Source organism: Erythrolamprus reginae, chromosome 1 (assembly GCF_031021105.1).
Source record: "Erythrolamprus reginae isolate rEryReg1 chromosome 1, rEryReg1.hap1, whole genome shotgun sequence".
NCBI classification, from domain to species: Eukaryota; Metazoa; Chordata; class Lepidosauria; order Squamata; family Dipsadidae; genus Erythrolamprus; species Erythrolamprus reginae.
Window position 1 is genome coordinate 80290636 of NC_091950.1, and position 19045 is coordinate 80309680.

The 19045-nt window shown below is 37.1% G+C and overlaps 1 protein-coding gene across 12 annotated transcripts in view; it reads right to left on the reverse strand.

The window, feature by feature from the left end:
* Positions 1–19045, reverse strand: part of MEIS2 (Meis homeobox 2) — a 278477-nt gene that overhangs the window by 199303 nt on the left and 60129 nt on the right. For 6 of the 12 annotated variants that reach the window (XM_070756352.1, XM_070756334.1, XM_070756308.1 and 3 more), the window contains one exon: positions 12986–13087. The exons of the other annotated variants lie outside the window; for them this stretch is intronic. In XM_070756352.1, coding sequence (XP_070612453.1) covers positions 12986–13087 — 102 coding nt within the window. The remainder of the gene's footprint in view (positions 1–12985; positions 13088–19045) is intronic. 12 annotated transcript variants of the gene reach the window in all.

Sequence of the window (19045 nt, forward strand, 5' to 3'; positions counted from 1 at the left end):
ATGCCTTGAAAGCATGCCTGGAGGGCATCTAAATTATGTATCTGAAAAACTCTTCTGGCAAGGCATTGCAGGACCCCTACTTTCTTAAAATTCATACGAGCACGTCTTCCTGTTTTTGGGAAGGCATCAATCAAGAGCAGCAATATATGCCATATTCCTACATTAATATTTGAACTAATAACTCTTAAAAAAGGAAAGAAACAAGATCCGACTTGTGGCATAATCAAATGCAAAATAAATGAAGAATACTGGGACAGCACTGAGACTTTATAGATTGCTGTGTTTTCCTTACACATCATTAGCCCGGAGCCACACGAAAGAGGAAAACAGAGAAGTGGAGAGTTTATGCTCCCTGCTGGTGTTTAAGAAGCTGAGGTCCTGGAAGGACATCTGGGAATTGCACTGAGACGGTGGTTTTGTAATTTAAGAATAGACATTCATTAGCAGTAAATGCCATAAATCCCATGCTAAGTAAAAACCTTGTCCAAGAAAGCCTAAAACAATAAACTCTGTGCTCAATGTACCCAGAGTCAGAGGCTTCATAGCTTCCTGAGGAATGCTACAGACCCACAAACTAATTCCTGTAGCCTCTTCTAGTTCTTTAGCACTGCTAAATTATAAGTTTATACCCCTCCCCCCAAAAAACCCTTTAAATTTTATTTTTCCTTTATCTGTACTACTCACAAACCTATTCTTGGGTACGTTTTAAGCATACATGCATGAATACATCAGGGTTGCAGCCACCTAACCCTCTTTTTAAAAAGAAACAGAAAAATCCTGAGCAAAGAGCTGGAAGATTAATTTTATTGACATTCCCATTTTAACTGCAATGTGATATCTTCCATCACATAGAAAAGATGGTCCTCACTATTTACAGAATGACAGGCCATTTCATTACAACCACCCTGCCCCAAGGCTGAGTAGTTCCTTTCCATCTGCCAAAGGGGACTCACTTTTCTTTCTCTCTCCCCCCCCCACCTTTTTTTTTTGACTTATGGCAAATAAAAGGTAAATAGAAAGGTTGAAGAGCAATCTAAGGAAAAGACATCAGACCATCTTCAGCTCTCTACTTTGGAAAAATGCTATTTTAGAAGGTTTTTTCCCCCCCTAGTAGCCCACTACCCTACATCTATGCGTCCATAAGCATAAATCCTTTTACAGTCATACCAATTCCACTATGCCAAGGAACTGCTGCAAGGCAAATTTTCACAACATTAATGGCTTCTGACTGCTCCTTGGCAACCCCAGCATTTTAACCTGGGTAGATGTGCTCCCAAAATACAGAGACTGAAGCTATCTCATCAGCTGTTCATATGACACAGATGGAGAGTGGCTATTAGGAGCCAGGCAATGGACCTTAGGGATCTGAGGTGCTGTACTGTAGCCTCAGGCAATTTTGAAAAACAGTACCCAGAGATGGAGGGGCAAATACAATCTACGGCAAAAGTGCAAGTTTGAAATCAGTAGGCCTATCCATTGTCTAGATAAAGATATCTTTGTCTTCACTAAAAAAATCTATGTATGCATGTGGATAATGGCTGCAGATAGAAAAGAATACTTCCTTAACCTGTTTCCTTTCCTCAGACAGATGAAAAACGCTCCAAAATTATGTGAATGAATTCATGTACTGTTTCAGGATAGCACTTTAATTTTAAAATTTATATTAAGAGATGATTACACAGCCTGATTCAGATTCCTGTAGTTAAACTTGGCTAACATTTACTTTCTTACATTGTAAACTATTAGAAATTAATTGTCAGTAATGACTTTAACTCAACATACACAAAAACTATTTATACAAGAACAAAACTAGATATAAGCATATAAGCTTATAAGCATAATTACAAACTAAATGTCTATTTAACAGGAAGGTTGAAAAATCTTATTCCTCACACTCAAAGCCTTTTAAACTAATATTTAAGTTTTTTCCTCTGAGTTGCTGAATATTATCTCTGAACAAAGTTCTAAACTTGAAAAGATTACTAACATTTTTACTTAATGTTGTAAAACAGGTTAGTTCTGTACATTATACACTCCTTCTCTTTTTTTAACCCTCTGTAAAAATATGGAACGCAGAGAACATAGATCTCTAAAGGCAGTAATTTAAAAACATTCCCCAAAATGATAGGTTTATGAGTTTGTATATGCATGTGTGTACACATGTATGTGCTTCCGTATGAGAGAAATTAAAGTTTCATCCCTAGAAAGACATTCATACACTTCCAACGTCCACAGACCTCAGGAATCTTCTAAGATGATCCATGCCCCAGAAGATTTTCTTATATTTTGTATTTCATGTTAGGTATTTTACATCACCACCTCCCCAGCAACAATACACAAAGCTGTCAGTCTTTTTTGTAGATCTCAACCACTGTTGTGTTATACAGTGTACTTCCTCCAGGGACAATGTAGAGAAGTTATATTTAATGCTGTTGCTGGCATGACTATTTCCCATTGGCTTTCTAACTATGTTTCATTCTGTTTTCAAAGTGAGTATATACTATACTGCTCAAAAAAAATAAAGGGAACACTCAAATAACACATCCTGGATCTGAATGAATGAAATATTCTCATTGAATACTTTGTTTTGTTCAAAGGTGAATGTGCACAACAGCATGTGTAATTGATTGTCAATCAGCGTTGCTTCTTAAGTGGACAGTTTGAGTCCACAGAATTTTGATTTACTTGTAGTTATATTGTGTTGTTTAAGGGTTCCCTTTATTTTTTTGAGCAGTGTACAAAAAGAGCTTTAGTTACAGCATTTTTCTTAAAGCCCCCAGTCCTAATTGCCTCTGTTGTTTCAAGAAAGCTGTAGACAAATATTCCTCACCCTATAATTTCTGAGTATCTTTTCACTTAACTTATATTTTCATATATATTTGGTAGAAGAAACACAATAGTTGCAGTCTTATAGCTGGATTTTTTTTGATTATGTGAAATTTTGTAAAGAATTATAAATTCTGTCTATCTGATATATTATAAATGTATCCCTTTTTAAACTTAGTAAATTGAAACTGCATGTTTTATGTGCCACTTTGAACATTAATTTCAATGGGTAAAAAAGTGCTGAGTTACTTTGCACTTCTGATCTATCACTATATAGCACCTTAAAGCAGTGTTTTTCAACCAGTGTTGCCGCGGCACACTAGTGTGCCGTGAGACATAGTCAGGTGTGGGTCCCCAAACTACGCCCACGTGCCGGATACTACACACGGAGGTCATTTATCCGGCCCGCCGCCAGCCACCTCCATCGGAACATAAACATTCCCCTCACAATCCCTCCAGCTATCAGCGACAGGAAGGGTGGAGGCACAGGGAACTCTAACTGACCAATCACCTTCTAGGATTCATCCCAACCACTACAAATGAACCAATAGTAGGCCGCCTCTAATCCACACCCAGGAAGGTCCCTCCTCAGGCTGCCGTGCACTTGTCATTGTGTGGCCACGGCAAGTAGTTGAAGCTGCTACTCCTCCCCATGGTCCCAATGTATAATATGTACTGTGTTAGAGTGTCATTTTGTGTCATTTTGGTTGGTGGGGTACCCCAGGATTTTGTAAATTTAAAAAATGTGCCGTGGCTCAAAAAAGGTTGAAAATCACTGCCTTAAAGTATCTTAGAATTCCTGAGGTGAACAGAAAAAATGTAACAAATAACATTGTAACAATTAATAACAACAGATATCTGAACTCTGAACAAGAACTACATATATCCAACACTCTTGGGAATATAATATAAACTACAGTTCAAAAAGATTCTGCATTTTTAGTTTACAATCAGACTTGCACATTTCCATGTAAGCCCAGCTGCTATCCAAACTTTACACAGAACAGAAGAAACCACACACATTTGTTTTAACTACAGAAGCAGATTAATATAAACATATTGCAGTTTGTTTAAAAAGTTAAGGAAAAGGGAAAACAGGTTCATGTCTTCATTGCAGAAGCATAGCTTTTGAAATAAAAAGCAAATAAGCTGTATCAATCCTATGAGAACTAGATGGCAAAAGGTTTTCTTTTTAAAAAAAGAAAAGCATAGTAGAGGAAATCTATGGCAAAATATCTTCCTTATTGCTTTTAACAAAATAACACAAATATATCCATGAAGTTATCAAGAATCAAGCTCAACTTGATGAAGAGTTTAAAAAGTATTTAAATCCAATGAAAGTATTACCATTATTTAGATGACCACTTTCCTTGGCATATTACCTATAATCCTTTTTAGGATAAACGGTACTCTAGTTACTACCATTTATAGAATAAGAATTCTAAGAGAAATTATAAACTGGAAATTAATTTTCATTAATTTTCCCAAAACCATCTGAAAAATTACATGGGGTAATCCAAAATGAGGACTTGCACAGGTAATCCTTGATATATGACCACAATTAAGTCCAAAGGTTCTGTTGTTAAGTGAGACATTGGCTAAATGAGTGTGCTCCACTTTATGACCTTTGTTATCACAGTTTTTTTTAATGAAACACTGCAGTTGTTAAGTCAGTAACAGGGTTGTTAAGTGAATCTGGCTTCCCCACTGACTTTGCTTGACAGAAGGTCACAAAGGTGATTACATGACTCCAGGACTCTGCAACCATTATAAATATAAATCAGTGGCAAGTCTCTGAATTTTAATCAAGTGACCATGGGGATGCTGCAATGGTCCTGAGTCACTTTTTTCAATGTTATTATAACAATGCTATTGTCACTAAAATAACTATTGTAAGTCAGGGGTTGCCTGTATTTGCCATACAGAAGTCCCTTTTGCATAGTATGCTACTAGTTTCTATGATCTCTGAATGCCACCCATTACATATTTATTCTTATGTTTAGAGCCTCATCCATACATTGCATATACGTTTACAGTAATAGTTCTTTCTACTACATAGTGCTAATTATGTAATAATTACAAACAATGCAAACTACATAAGGGGGAATTAAGATATTTGGGTATATAACATTTGTAAATTAATTAATGCTCTTTCTGGATTGTTTATTTCAGAAATGAACAAGGAAATAATCTAGCTCTGGAATACTTCTACTTCTGCAAAATATGTTTGCTAAGAAAAATGTGTGGAATTTTGCTAGCCTTTTTGCCTTTTGCAACAAAAACAAAAGGCTTGCATTTTGCAGCCTTACACTTGAATCTGAATATGGGTATTCTAGATAATAAATATCACAATGAGAGTATAACAACTTTTGCTCCAGCACAATGTCATAATAGCTGCTATTATGAGCTACCAGAGGCCAGCAGTCTCATAGAAAACTTCAGTGCTGCTATATCACCATCATTCATACCAAATGCAGCAGTACTTCATTATCAGGGCACAATTAAGAAGAAACAAGATATGGTGGTTTTATTTAGGTACACTATTCTAAAATTCTTTCAGTGTTCATTCCATCACCAGATCTTCTGCATGCATGTGTGCTTAAACTATATAATAAAAAAAATTGCAATTGGGTGGATTTAACACACTTCATTTAAAAAGCCCAAACAATATTCTAATACAGTACATGGTTCATAGATAAAAACCATACTGTTCAATACTCAATTAGAATATTCAAGAGTTATATCACTTAGTAGCTTATTATATAGATTTTGAGTTAAAATATTAGTGTGTTATTTTTTTCCTTAAATACTCTAATTGAATATAATTGTTCAAAATAAGTTGCAATCTATACTATCTTAGACAAAACAAAAAAACTTCAAGTCTACTGCATATGTTTTTTTCCATTTTCTTGTAGACCTCAATAAACTATATCAATGGCTGAGAAAGATTATTTGTAAATATAAACATATATTTGTGCAATAATTTTCCTTGCAGAAGATTTTAAGTTATTAGCATTAAGTTCTATATCTCCAATTTTGTCTTGTCAATGTTCTTGAGAGGAAGTTTTTCTGCAAAATTCTATTGGAAAAAATGAAACAACTTTACTAATTGTTTAGTTGTTTTACTAATCAACTATGCTATATGGTCTATATATGTTAATTGGGGGTGGGGACTAAATTCTGTTTTCTTCTGTGTAATTTTTCTGTGTAATTCATAGAAAATGAAATACTTCACATGCAACGTTTACAAACTCTGGGTTTTCCGATATTAGGGAAGGGACGGTGAATTGCGCCATCTTTTCTATACTCAAAAGAGCACTGAAAAACAGTTTTCATAGTCTTACCTCAAGTTTTTCTAGCCTTGAACACCCTCCCCCCAGGGTCTGAGTAGAAAGAGAAAAAAGAAGAGAATTTAAACTCCTTTCTCTTCAACTTTTCAGGCGGCATAAGCAGCATTTAGCAAATTCAGCCCCCAAATGGCTCCAAATGCTCTGAGCTGCAGGGGCTCATCCTTTGTTAGCTTCCTTCTATTTACACAGGATTTACACAGGCTCTGGACTGAAGAGACCACATGTTTCTGACAGAAAGCATTTTCATTCATGCTGCATCAGGCAACAGGATTGTATGCACTGCTGCTTCAGGCTGACCTGAGATTAGAGAATTCAGTAACACTGAGATGGTAACAATCTACTAACCCAGAATTATCCATGGAGATTTTTCTGCCACTCACATTATATCTAATGTGGTTACAGAGATGAAATTTCTTTAGGATCTATTAAGATCTATCTATTGTCAAGGAAATCCCTCTTTCCACCAATAAATAAGACCAAAGAAAGTACATTTTGAAGGAAAAATCAGGCTGCTGTTTGGACTAAAACCAATTTACCCACTGATTGAAGACAAAAACTATAAAAGAAGACAGATGGACACATATGTAAATGCAGACCTATTTTTCTCTCTATTATTTATAAATTAGTTAATAGTTCAGTTAATCATTTAGTTAACTAGTCATCATTATCAGATTAGTAATGTCGCTAGAGCACATTTATTCCATTTATTTAATATTATCCAATAATATGTAATGATTAAGTTCTTTCTTAGGTATTAATATTAAAATCTAATTCATACAAAATGGCTTTGAAAAGGTATTTTTTATATCTATAGCTATGTATCTTCTCTATGTATCTCATGGGCATAGCCCACAAAATACTGTACTCCAATATGCTGTAAAAAATCTTTTTTAGTATCATCTTAAGTAAATTATTTTTCTCTTAATATAGTTTTATTCCAAATTTACAAGAAAGATTGGATCTGGTTATACAGAACAGGGTGAAGTAATTGAAGAATAAAATGCTTTCTGAGTTATTTTCCCTATTTGCTAAGTTTGTGAAATAATTAAAACTTACTAAAGCACCAATATAAAGCACTTGTATAAACTATACAAGTGAATATATAGATGATGTTTATATTTCTTCACAATATCTCATAATTAACTCACTAGGGGATTCCAATAATTCATTTTAGAGAGTTGTCAATTGCTCTTAATCCTAAATCTAAGATACTTAAAAATCTAAGGAATAGTAAATATTAAGTTCCAGTTTTCAAATTCAGTTCTCTTGGCAGTGCACTGTCTAATGCTAAAGCTTTTTAAAATATAGTTCACTACCCACCCACCCAGGTCACATTTCTAGAAGCAAGAGTTCATAATTTTTAGCCCCCAACTCAGAACACAGCTATCTTAAGTCATCCAAAGAATGTGACAGATACTATCATTATTCTTGCTGCAACATGAAGAAAGAAAGGCCAAAAGGAGGAAGTCACAGAGATCAGATTACTAAAATCCATAAAGCTTTGTGCAGAATGTCTCCAAATGTTAGAGTGAAGAAATTATTTAGAAAATTTAATCTAATATTTTAGGAATATGTACAATACAGATATACTTAAAGTGTTTTAGGAACTGTATGTCACCAGAATTTAACAGCGCCAATTTAAATGTAACTTGTATTTAAATGGTTTAAAATTTACTGTGTTTTGTTTCAAATAGAAGAAACTCATAACCTGAGCAATACAGATTAGGTAGGGAATAAAAGGTAACAGGTAAACTTTATTTAGTTCCCGTAGCTTATCATGCTTCATTATACTTTGTTCAAGTGAAATTCTAATAGAAAAATGTTTCTGTCTCTGCTTATTATGCAAAACCTTAGCATAGATTTGATATATTTTTGATAGCTGGCTAAGGTTAAATAGAAGAGTAGACAACCTTATGCCCTCCAGATGTTTTAGACTTCAATTTCCATCTGCCCTACTTCAAATAATGAATGGGAAGGGATTATGAGGATAGCATTTAAAACAGCTTGCTTTCTCTTTAAGATTAGTAAATGTTTTATTAGTTTGAGCAATTATCAATGTAAATACTACACTTTTATAGGATAGCATTCTACTGTTTTTCATCAAAATACAATTTAAGCTATACTTTTTATCTATAGATTAATCACCAACTACAGTAATTGTATTTATTATGGCTCAGTTGTATTCAATGGAATTACCTTCTTGTAAGTATCTGGATATTTTTTATAATTTCACAGAGCTTCCAAATATCTTTCTTTGAGTCAACATATCTTTAAGTACTTAAATAAGAAAAAAATCAGCTAAAATTCCATTGAAGAGTTGAACAGAATTAATTAAAAACCTGCAGTTTTAAAGAATTTTAAAGAATTCTTTATCAATTTTTTAAATAAAATACTGGAGATAAGTACTGAGTTAGACTTCAATTTTAAACATACTATTTTGATCTGAAGGAAGATTTAAATAATATACCTACATTTATTATTACGTTTATTCTAATGGTCTTTTTACCAGGTTTTAGGTTCTAAACTAAAAAAACCTATGTAATTAGTTTTCTATATTCAGGAAGTTTCTTAAAGAGCAGCTCCCCATCTCCTTGTAGAGCAATGCACAAATGCAGAAACTGAGTATCTTTTACACCATAGAAATTTGTGATATATAGTGGAAGTCAGCTGTTTAATTAAATGCTCATCCACAAACTGTCTTTGGAACATAATCCTAATTTTGATCTTGTAAAAGCTTTCATTGTTGAATCTAGATGTCTTTAGGTTTTTAGTGCAATAGGAAAGGCATTTACAGGAGACCTGGAGTGAAAAATGTCCAAATAGTGTCTGCAATAGTGTTGTGTGCACCCACACAGAAAAAGATTGAGTATACATAAAATTAAAATTACTCCATGTCGTGATAATAATAATAAACGTAGGCACCATAAAACCCAGGCTTGAAACTGGCAAGCAGTCCTGGGCAAGCCTGCTGTCTTGCCTTGATGCACTCCTGGCATATGAAAGCTCATGAAAGAGGATAGTAGATTGGCAGTTCTTTCCTACACTTGTAGTTACACTCAAATGCTCAAGATTGCACCCACTAGAGACACTTTTGGCACAACGCCAGACTGTCCCATGCATGGAGGAAGACCTCCCTCCAAAAAGGTTTAATATTTCTTGAATTTCAGGCTCTACAAGATCCTTGATTGTTGTCAACTTAGTAAAACATTCAAACTATAAGAACTCAAGTTTAAATGTTCTAAATACAGGGGGTGGACAAAAAAATGGAAACACATTGCAGCTCTTCCATGGAATCCAGATTTGTGAAGTTCCCTTCGAACAGTTTATGTGGAAACTGGGTTCTGTACGTGTCTATTGAGCTCTGCAGTGATTTTAGGAGCTGTGGTCTTGCGATCTGCTCTAACAATTCGCTTTAGAGTCTGAAGGTCTCTCTCAGACAACTTCGACTTTCGACCAGACCTCTGCTTGGCTGAGGACGTTTTCCCTTTTCTTTTAAAAGCAGTCATTACTTTTGAGACATTACCTCTTGAAATGCCAAACATTCAGGCACTTTCTGTTACACTAGTACCTGCCATTCGAGCACCAACAATTTGGCCTCTTTGAAAGTCTGAGAGGCCTACCATTTCTAGAAGGTTACGGAGTCTACGGAGAGGGGCAGCATACAAACAAACAAACAAACAAACAAACAAACAAATAAATAAATAAATAAATAAATAAACAAACAAACAAACAAACAAACAAACAAACAAACAGGTAGGTAAGTAAGTAAGTAAATAAATAAATAAATAAGCAATTTCTTTAAATTTCTGTTAAAAAAAGCTAGTTTAAAAAAACATATCAAATAACAGAATTAAAAAAACATTAAAATATGTCAAATTTTGATTGATTTGAACATGTTCAAACATTATGATGCCAAAAAGTCAAGCATTTCCATTTTTTTGTCCATCCCCTGTACATCCAGAGAAGAAGTAAGGAATGGAAAAATGAAAGCAAAGAGGGGTGGGCGTACTTTTTTTTTGTATCTCTTATTTTTTATTATAATATCAAATTCCAAAATGAAAGAAAGAAACAATTTTAAAAATTGTCATCATTAACTAATATATTAAATTATAAACTGCAAGCATGCATGCATAAAGTCAGTTTGGTGTACTGAGGTAGGCTAGAAATCAGGAGACTGATAGTGTCCTGTCTTAAGGACAAGGTGAGTTAGCTGACTAAGCAGCCTAAGGAGAAGGCAATGGCATTTTGGGGGGGGGAATGCTGCCCAAAAAACCTGCAAGGGACATTTTCCAGGTCCCCCAAATGACTTGAAGATATAATTTGTAAGAATATATTTTTGAGTCTCTAAAATTAACTAAGAAATACTAACATTTTGAAATTTTACTATTACAGACTCTTGCAATTCATATATGCATATTGTGGTGCATTCTTTTGTATTTGATTTCAGCATAGTTGTGCAAAATAATTTTTTCACAAATTGTATGTTAAAGGAAACACTGGCCTCCTTCTTTACTTTTTTTTACCGCTCCTCATAGTCATCCCTGCAAATAGCACTTGCGCTTAATACAAATATTGATGTTGACTTCCTAATAGCTAGCTTTGTGTTTTGCAAATGTATATGAATCTTGAACAATACATGAAGAATATTTAATAATTATATTTTCATTTTTCCATTAAAACATATATCTCCATCTTCAGTAGCTAAGAAGAAATTCATTGTATTATAGTTTAATTTTAAAACATAAAAAAAACCAAACACCTTTTTGGATTTCTCTTATGCTTTCTAGAGCAAGCTTCCCCAACATGAAGAGTTCCACATACTTTGAAACTGAAAATCAATGATTATCAAGCCAGTGAAATTTCTTTCTTAAAATAGCCTGACTTAAGAATGCTGTATTTCAGAATCAGATAATAGAACATATTAATAAAGACTAGCGGATAACTAAAAGTATTGTTAATTATTGTATAGTTAATTGCATTACTTTTTTGTGTCATAGCTATATCAGTAACAATATTATCTAGTAAAACAGTATCACTAGTTATCTATTAATATTCACTTTAGAAATATCATTTTAATTCTTTATTACTCAGATACAAAATTTTACCTACCTAAAAACTGCATGTAAGAAACTACTTTTTGTAATAACAATAGTACCTAAAATTAAATATGGGTATTCAATTTTTAAAACTTTCTTTTGATGTTTTTGTAAAAATATTTATAGATATAAGATTTTGCTTAATGCTACAATGAAACACATTACAGAACATGTAAACATCTATGTGCTAATAGTACAGTAAAAAGGCAACAAAATAGTTGAGATATATCTGTGATATACCAGGAAGCATGCTTAATTATAACATTGGAAGTATGAATTGTAGCAACTTAATTTCCGGCACTATGGTTATACTGCATATAAGCTATGTATGTATGTATGTATGTATGTATGTATGTATGTATGTATGTATGTATGTAGGCATGTATATGTATGTACATATATATCCTTTTATTGCTGAGATATTGGTGATCCTTTCTATTGTCTGAAAGCATGATATACATATAACTGCTTTGTGAGACAGGAAGAAAGGCTTTGCTACAAAATATGCAGTACTTCATATACTTGAACATACTTATATACAATTCAATATACTTGAAAAATAATATTCAACAGTTTTTTCTTAAGAGAAATAAAACCAACTATAGTGGAGCTAAAGGAGAAATAAAACCAACTAAAGTTGTTAATATGACTACCCAAATATAACAGCCCTGTTCTGAAATTATATACCAGCAATTGTTTTAAATAAATACATTTACATATAATGCATTAGAAGAGGGGGGAGGGAGAGAGAGAGGGAGAGGGAGTATGTAGGCATAATTTATGGACATTAGATGCATGAAAGGCATAATTCTGTGCAAGTGTGGCTCCACCAGCTCCCCAACAGTGGGAATTTAACTCCATTAATAGATGTATCCTAAAAGTATTCCACTGACCACCAGCTATAACTGTGGAGATTCAAATACTGGCGGAAGGCGGAAGCATTTTAAAAAGTTTTCTTGTAGGGATAAATCTGGATGGCCTTGCATGAGGCTATTCTCTAGCATGAAGCCTGATTAGTAGTAGCTGTAAATGTTCTTTTTAGTCAAAACAGTTTCAAATCCCACCCCAACCCTTTTCTCCTTCTGTTTTAGTGGCTGCTAGATCTCACTCCTTAAGAGTATACTTTTAGCATCTGTTAAAGTGGATTGCTGTGCTGGCTGAGTAGAAGCATTTTAAATTAGGAACACACAGAGTATAAATCACTTGATTTAGAATCTTGCAGGTGACCCTTTACAAGTCCAGATCCATTTAAAGCACATTGATAACTTAAGGGAAAATAGTATATTTCTTACAGAAATACATATTCTTTGAATAAGGCTTAGCCTAAATAAGACTATCCAATTGCTTTATTTAATTTTAATTATGAAATAATGTGTCCTTCCCAATTTGGCCACTCCAATACTAGTGGCTTAATTTCTGGGACTTCACATTCTTAAAATCCGTAATGTTTGTATTGCTTCCGGTGCAATTAGTATATAATATTAATGTTAATATAATTGTTAAAAGATTATCATCATAACTAGGAGTCAGATCAATATGGGTTATTTGGGAGGATGGTAGCTTCATACATACACAATCTTCTCTCATTAGTTGCTGTTCATGTATGCATATCTATTACACCAAGAACTAAATTTTCAGAAGGTGTATATTGGGAAAATGTATATATTAAGGGAGAATACAAAATAACTCTGAATTTTGTATTAGCTTACATACCATAAGAGCTCCAACACCTATGCACAATGGGGTGGATTAACTCTCTGGGTGCTGCAGACATATTTAAACACCTCCTCCTAAAGTGTTCATTTGGCTGGCAGTCTGGAAAATGCCAGAATGTGAAGGGTTAAGTTGGAAAACTGATAGTTTTTTGCAGGTTTAATTTAAACCTTTTTACTTTAAATAAGTTATTGTTATGATTTATGAAGTACATTGTCATTCAAAATTTCCTAAAACCAATGGAAGAGAAGTTAGCATCTATTTCACTGAATTTGAATGTTTGAGCTGTTACGTGGAAAATGATAATCATATGTTAAAACACCAATGTAAATTGGATATATCTAGCATAAACATAGACATAAAAACCTGTTTCCTCCAAAATAAGACATCTCCTGATAATAAGCCCAATCAGGCGTTTGAATGCATGGCAATAAGGCCAAGCGTTTATTTCAGGGTTCCAAAAAATATAAGAGAGGGTCTTATTTTGGGGAAAATACAGTAGACCTTTATATTTAATATAGTAACAGATTATAAATAGCAAATATAAAATCTAAGATATTTTAAAAGGAAGTGGGAAATTAGAATATTTATCATAAGTAACAAATAAGGCCCCCATTTATCATATAAAATAATTTTATATTTATTTTAATTTGATCACAAAGTATTTAACAAGCCTATATAAATAATATTTTTCTATGTAAATTGCAAGTAAATCAAATTACCATTAATCTACCCAATATATATTGAAAAACTTGATTCCTCATAGACTAGACAAGATTGGAAGAAAATCAGAAATCATGCCACACTGCTTTCACTTTTTAAGTTTTACAAGCATGCATGCACATACACATATACATACATTCACAAAAGATACCTAACAATCTGGAAAATTGTACTGGGGGAAACAGCTTTAAGGAAAGGGGATAAATTTGACTTTCCTACAGTACTGAACCATCAATGAATTCACATATGCAGGAACACTCACAATACAGTTCATTCATAAAACAAAGACCAGTATTTAACCTTGTCGGTCTTAAGTAATTGTTTTAGAGAGAAAAAATGCTAAATAAATTGGCAAAATTTTCTATTTTGTGGTTCAAAAATATATACAAACTGCAGATTGATACTGAAAATATGCCCATTTAAAAATTTGATTTTGATACAATATCATGTTGTTATTAGTAGCAGTATTATCTATAAGATTTTTAAAATACATCACACCTAAGATTTAAGAACTGGATACCAAGAAAGCTAAGGTTTTTTAACCTAGACAGGGTGGAGGCTCTGCAGTCACCATTAGAAATAACATTGGTCTTAAGTTCAAGAAAAACATGGTTGTTGTCAGTCATGGGCACCTCCCCCCCCCTCCACATGGGGTGATGCCATCTGGGTAGCGGAAATGGCCTGGGAACAGCATGACTGAAAGATTTCCAGCAAAATTTGACAGTTTTTCGCTTCTGAGTATGCATGGAAGCAAAAATACCCATGAAAATAGCCGAAATCTTGCTTGCGCTTACAAGATTTCATCGATTTTTGCCGGGTTTTGCTTCATTGCATGCACAGAAGCAAAAATATCACCAAAAATAGTCAAAATCTCATGAGATTTGGCTTGGTGCACATGCATAGAAGCCAAATCTCATGCAGGGGGCATGCGCACACGTGTCCGGAGTGTGTGCACCCGCTCCAGCCATCAAGGATTATCCAGGTAGCAAGGTAAGTGTCTGCCTGCCGCAGGTTGTTGTACATATGGTTGTTGTACATATAAACCAATGCCATAATATCTGCATTTTGAAGGTTATTAGTAACAAACATTATACTACATAATGCTAACTGATAACTATCATTCCTCAGTAGAAGCAGTAAACAGGAAATGTCTAGTTCTGATTCCTTTAGCATTGCATGGAAGCTAAGAATCCTGGATTGTTCTACTACCATAGAAAATAAGACATGGTCTTACATTTTGGGGTACTCCAAAATAAGCATTAAGGCTTATTTGCAGGAAACCATGATATTAGGATGATCAGCCCAGCTGGGCACCCCATCCCTCTGGCACCTGCACAAAAGGTGGCAGTGTGGAGGCTGATGTTGTTTGGCAGCAGCTGCAATCCGCTGGTCCCTTTATCAGCGCACTCTGTGGCTACAAAGTCCATGCAGTGTAGATGACTTGATTACCTGTCTAAGCAGCAGACACCAGCAGAAGGGCAGTGGGGGAGCTCACAATCTGGATGTGCCACATGGGCCACATGAAAGCCGAAGGAAGCTCATCTTCATGTCTCTTGGCTTGCCTGCAGCCTGCATGGTGCATCAGGATCACATACCTTCCCCCATACCTGTCTCCGTTTGATGCTGCACAATGATGAGCTTCCTGCGGCCCCCACCTGCTCCGGCTCACTGACTCTTGCTTTTTCATGTCCCATGTGCACATTGCCTGCCTTTCCTCTGCCTCTGCCTGCTGCCAGTGCTGCCACACGAAGATAAGCCTCCCATGGCTACCCTCCCATCTCTCAATTTTCCTGCAGCCCATGTGCATCCGGAATTGCATGCCTCCTGCCCCACCTCTGCCTGTTGCTTGGTGAAATAATCAACTCAATTATTAATGCTGCTCGACACCATTGACCCCCATGCCCTCACCGCCTTCGGTACTGGCCACGCCTACTAGCTGAGGCCCTTAATGAGGGGTTATTTGGGCGACAGAGTTTATATTAGGAGCACACCAAAAATCAGGCCATGGCTTATTTTCAGGGAAACAAGGTAGAAGAATAGTGGGTTTGTCCTACTGCTTGGCCAGTAATGGGCCGCTACCAGAATAGTCAGGTGCTCTGCTCTGGTAGTGATTTTCAGGATGCGAATGCTATTACATGTCCCCAACACACGCACACATGCCCCCGCATGAGATTTGGCTTCTGTGAATGCACAGCAAGCAAAATCTCATGTAAAAACACTCATGTGAGTGAGATTTTGGTGATTTTTGCTGATTTTTTTGCTTCTGCACATGTGCGGAAGCAAAAATATTGGTGAAAATTACTGAAATCTCATTCGTGCACACATCCTCGTGTGAGATCTCACTTGCTGCGAGCTGCAAGTGATACCACATCTGGACTCGAAGTTCCCTACAGTTCCCTACAGTTATCTACACTTAGCTCTTCTTACTGCAAAAGGGAGAAAACTTCTCAGAGCTTTTCAAGATTCAAATAACCTCAATTTTGTTGGGTTTTCATAAGTTCTGAAAGCATGGCTCTTTTAGCAGACTCTGGGGTAGGGTCTAAATATACCTCCTTGCATTCACTTCTTCATAAGCAAGAGTCAGCTATTCTTGCTAATGTGTGGCTATACTGCATATTATTTTTACTTGGAAACTTACACGTGGAAATTTTCAGGAATGTGGAAGGTTGATGATTGGTTAACTTGGAAAAATGGAGCTGCATGTAGGAATTGTAGAATTTGACAACAATCAAGAATATTCATTATTTTGGAAACTGTCTATATGGTCACCAAGAATCAATACCAAGTTGATGGCACATAATAAATTTGGCATCTCCAATATTTTATCATTTTTTAAATTTTTAAAATCATCTCAGGAATCAAAATCTCTTATCTATGCTCTCTGACCATTCAATATCTGACTCTCTTGCCCACAATCTGGCTGAGACCCTGGTGGCTGCCTGAAACAGGGCTTCATCAGGGGCACTGGACTGGATTGTGCCTTTGTGCCCTCTCTGTGGCGGTGGACCTAGGCTCCTTCATTCAGCATGGAACTCCAGGAGAGGAAGCGCCAGAAGAGATGTCTAGAGCGAAGTTGGAGAACAAGTAATTTTGAATCTGACTGAATACTATTGAGAACTTTTATTAGGACTTGCCTAGTGGTGAGTCGGGCAGCAAAATGTTCACATTTTCCCGCACTTATTGTGTCTGCAGATTCATACCCAGCCGCCCTTTTTAGGGTGACCTGTTCTCTTTTCAATGTGGAGGGAGGGGAGGAGCCCCTGTAGGATAGAGCTAAGGAATTTGTTCAGTTTATAGAAGACAAAGTCACCCAGATTCGGATGGACTTGGACTCTGCTTGGGCAATTCCAACCTAGATGACAGTGTAGGTCTTAGTCCTATTGTGTGGGACAAGTTTGACTCCTGAGGAAGTGGACAAGGCTATGGGAGCAATGTTCCCTCTAATTTTTTTTCGGTGTGGGTGGAAAAGTATAGTGCCTGAGTGGCAGTCCCTTTGGGACTGGGCGGAATAGATGTATGTATGTATGTATGTATGTATGTATGTATGTATGTATGTATGTATGTATGAATGTATGTATGTATAAATAAATAAGGGGGGAAATCTCTTCTTTTTATTAAAAGAAATTAATAATAAAACAACCAAAATCTATTACTATTAAAACTAAACATTTCTCTTTTTTCTCCCCTTTTTTCTATCATTTCTCTCTCTCTTTATTCCTTTCTTCTCTCTCTCTCTTGCTTTCTTCCTCTCTCTCTCTCCCTTCCTCTCTTCTCTCTCTCTCTTTCTTTCTTCCTCTCTCTTTCTCTCTCCCCCTCTTGCTTTCTCTCTCTCTCTTCTCTCTCTCTCTCGCTTTCTCTCTCTCTCACTTTCTCTCTCTCTCTCTCACTCTTTCTCTCTTGTTTTCTTTCTCTCTCTCTCTTGCTTTCTTTCCCTCTCTTGTTCTCTCTCTCTTGCTATCTCTCTCTTTCTATCTCCCCCACTCTTTCTCTCTCTCTCTTTTTCTCAATTTCTCTCTCCATCTCTCTTTCTTTCTATCTCACTTTGCCTGTTGCTCTCTCTCTTTCTCTGTTTGTCAGCAAAGCGGCTGTGAGAGCGCTTTCTCGGAGCGCTTCAGGAATGCCTGCCCAGCCTCTCCTGCAGCCTCTTCGCTGACAGCCCGGGACAAAAGTGCTCCCAGCGAAGGGGCTGCGGGGGGGGGGGGCATTCCCAAAGCGCTCCGAGAAAGCACTCTTGCAGCCCCCTTGCTGGGCGTACTAATGAGGAGGAGAAGCCGCAGCCGCCACCGCTGCGGGAGGAGCCATGCCCCAAGACGGTAGGCGGAGGAGGAGAAAACCAGAGAGAGGGGCAGATCAGGCGGGCGGGGGCAGCGGCGAGAGGCCAGGGGTGCAAGGGGGCCGGAGGTGCCTGGGGGGGTCGAGGGCAGCTGCAGAAGGTGGTGGTGGGAAAGGAGGCGAAGCTCGTGCTTCGGCCACACCGGGGATGAGTAGGTCGAGGTTGGGCCTGTCGCCCCTGGCTTCAGGGGGCAGCCCCAGCGCAGCAGCAGGGGAGGAGGTAGTGAAGCGGTACATTTGAAAAGCACACCGCTTCCCTGGGCGCAGGCCTTGACGTCAGCCTCCCCCCTCCCGTCCCAGCTGCCTCCCCCCTCCCGACCCAGCACAGGCTGAGCCTCAGGGAAAGGGCAGAAGTGCCTGATGGGCGCCGCCATCTTTTCCCGAATGGGTGGGGACCAAAGTGGAGTGGGAAGTGCGCGGTTTTTCAAATGAAGAAAAACCTTGTCGCTCCCTGCCCCCAACTCCGACGCCCAGCTCAGCTAGGCAGCCATGGGGGGGGGGGTATTTTTCCCTGCACGCCCCTGTGGGTGCGCACCGTAGAGGGAACATTGTATGGGAGCGATGATTCCTCCACTTGTTTGTTGGACCCGTGCCCCTCCTGGCTGGTTTCAGCCAGCAGGGAGGTGACCCAAGGCTACTTCCAGGCTCTGGTCAATTTTTGTCCAGTCTCCAACCTACTCTTTGTGGGAAAAGTTGTGGAGAAAGTGGTGGCACTCCAGCTCCTACGGTCACTGGATGAAACCAATTATCTAGCCCCTTTTCAATTGGGCTTCAGGTCCAGCTACAGCACAGAAACAGCTTTAGTCACACTGATAGAGGATCTCTGGTGGGCCCAGGACAGGGATCATTTCTCTATCCTGGTGCTTCTTGACCTCTCAGAAGTACTTCTTGACTTCTCTTGATAACGTTGACCATGGTATCCTTCTGTGACTAGGGGAGTTGGGAGTGGGAGGCACTGTGTTGCGGTGGTTCTCCTGCTCTGGGTGATCATAGTCAATGTTGGTA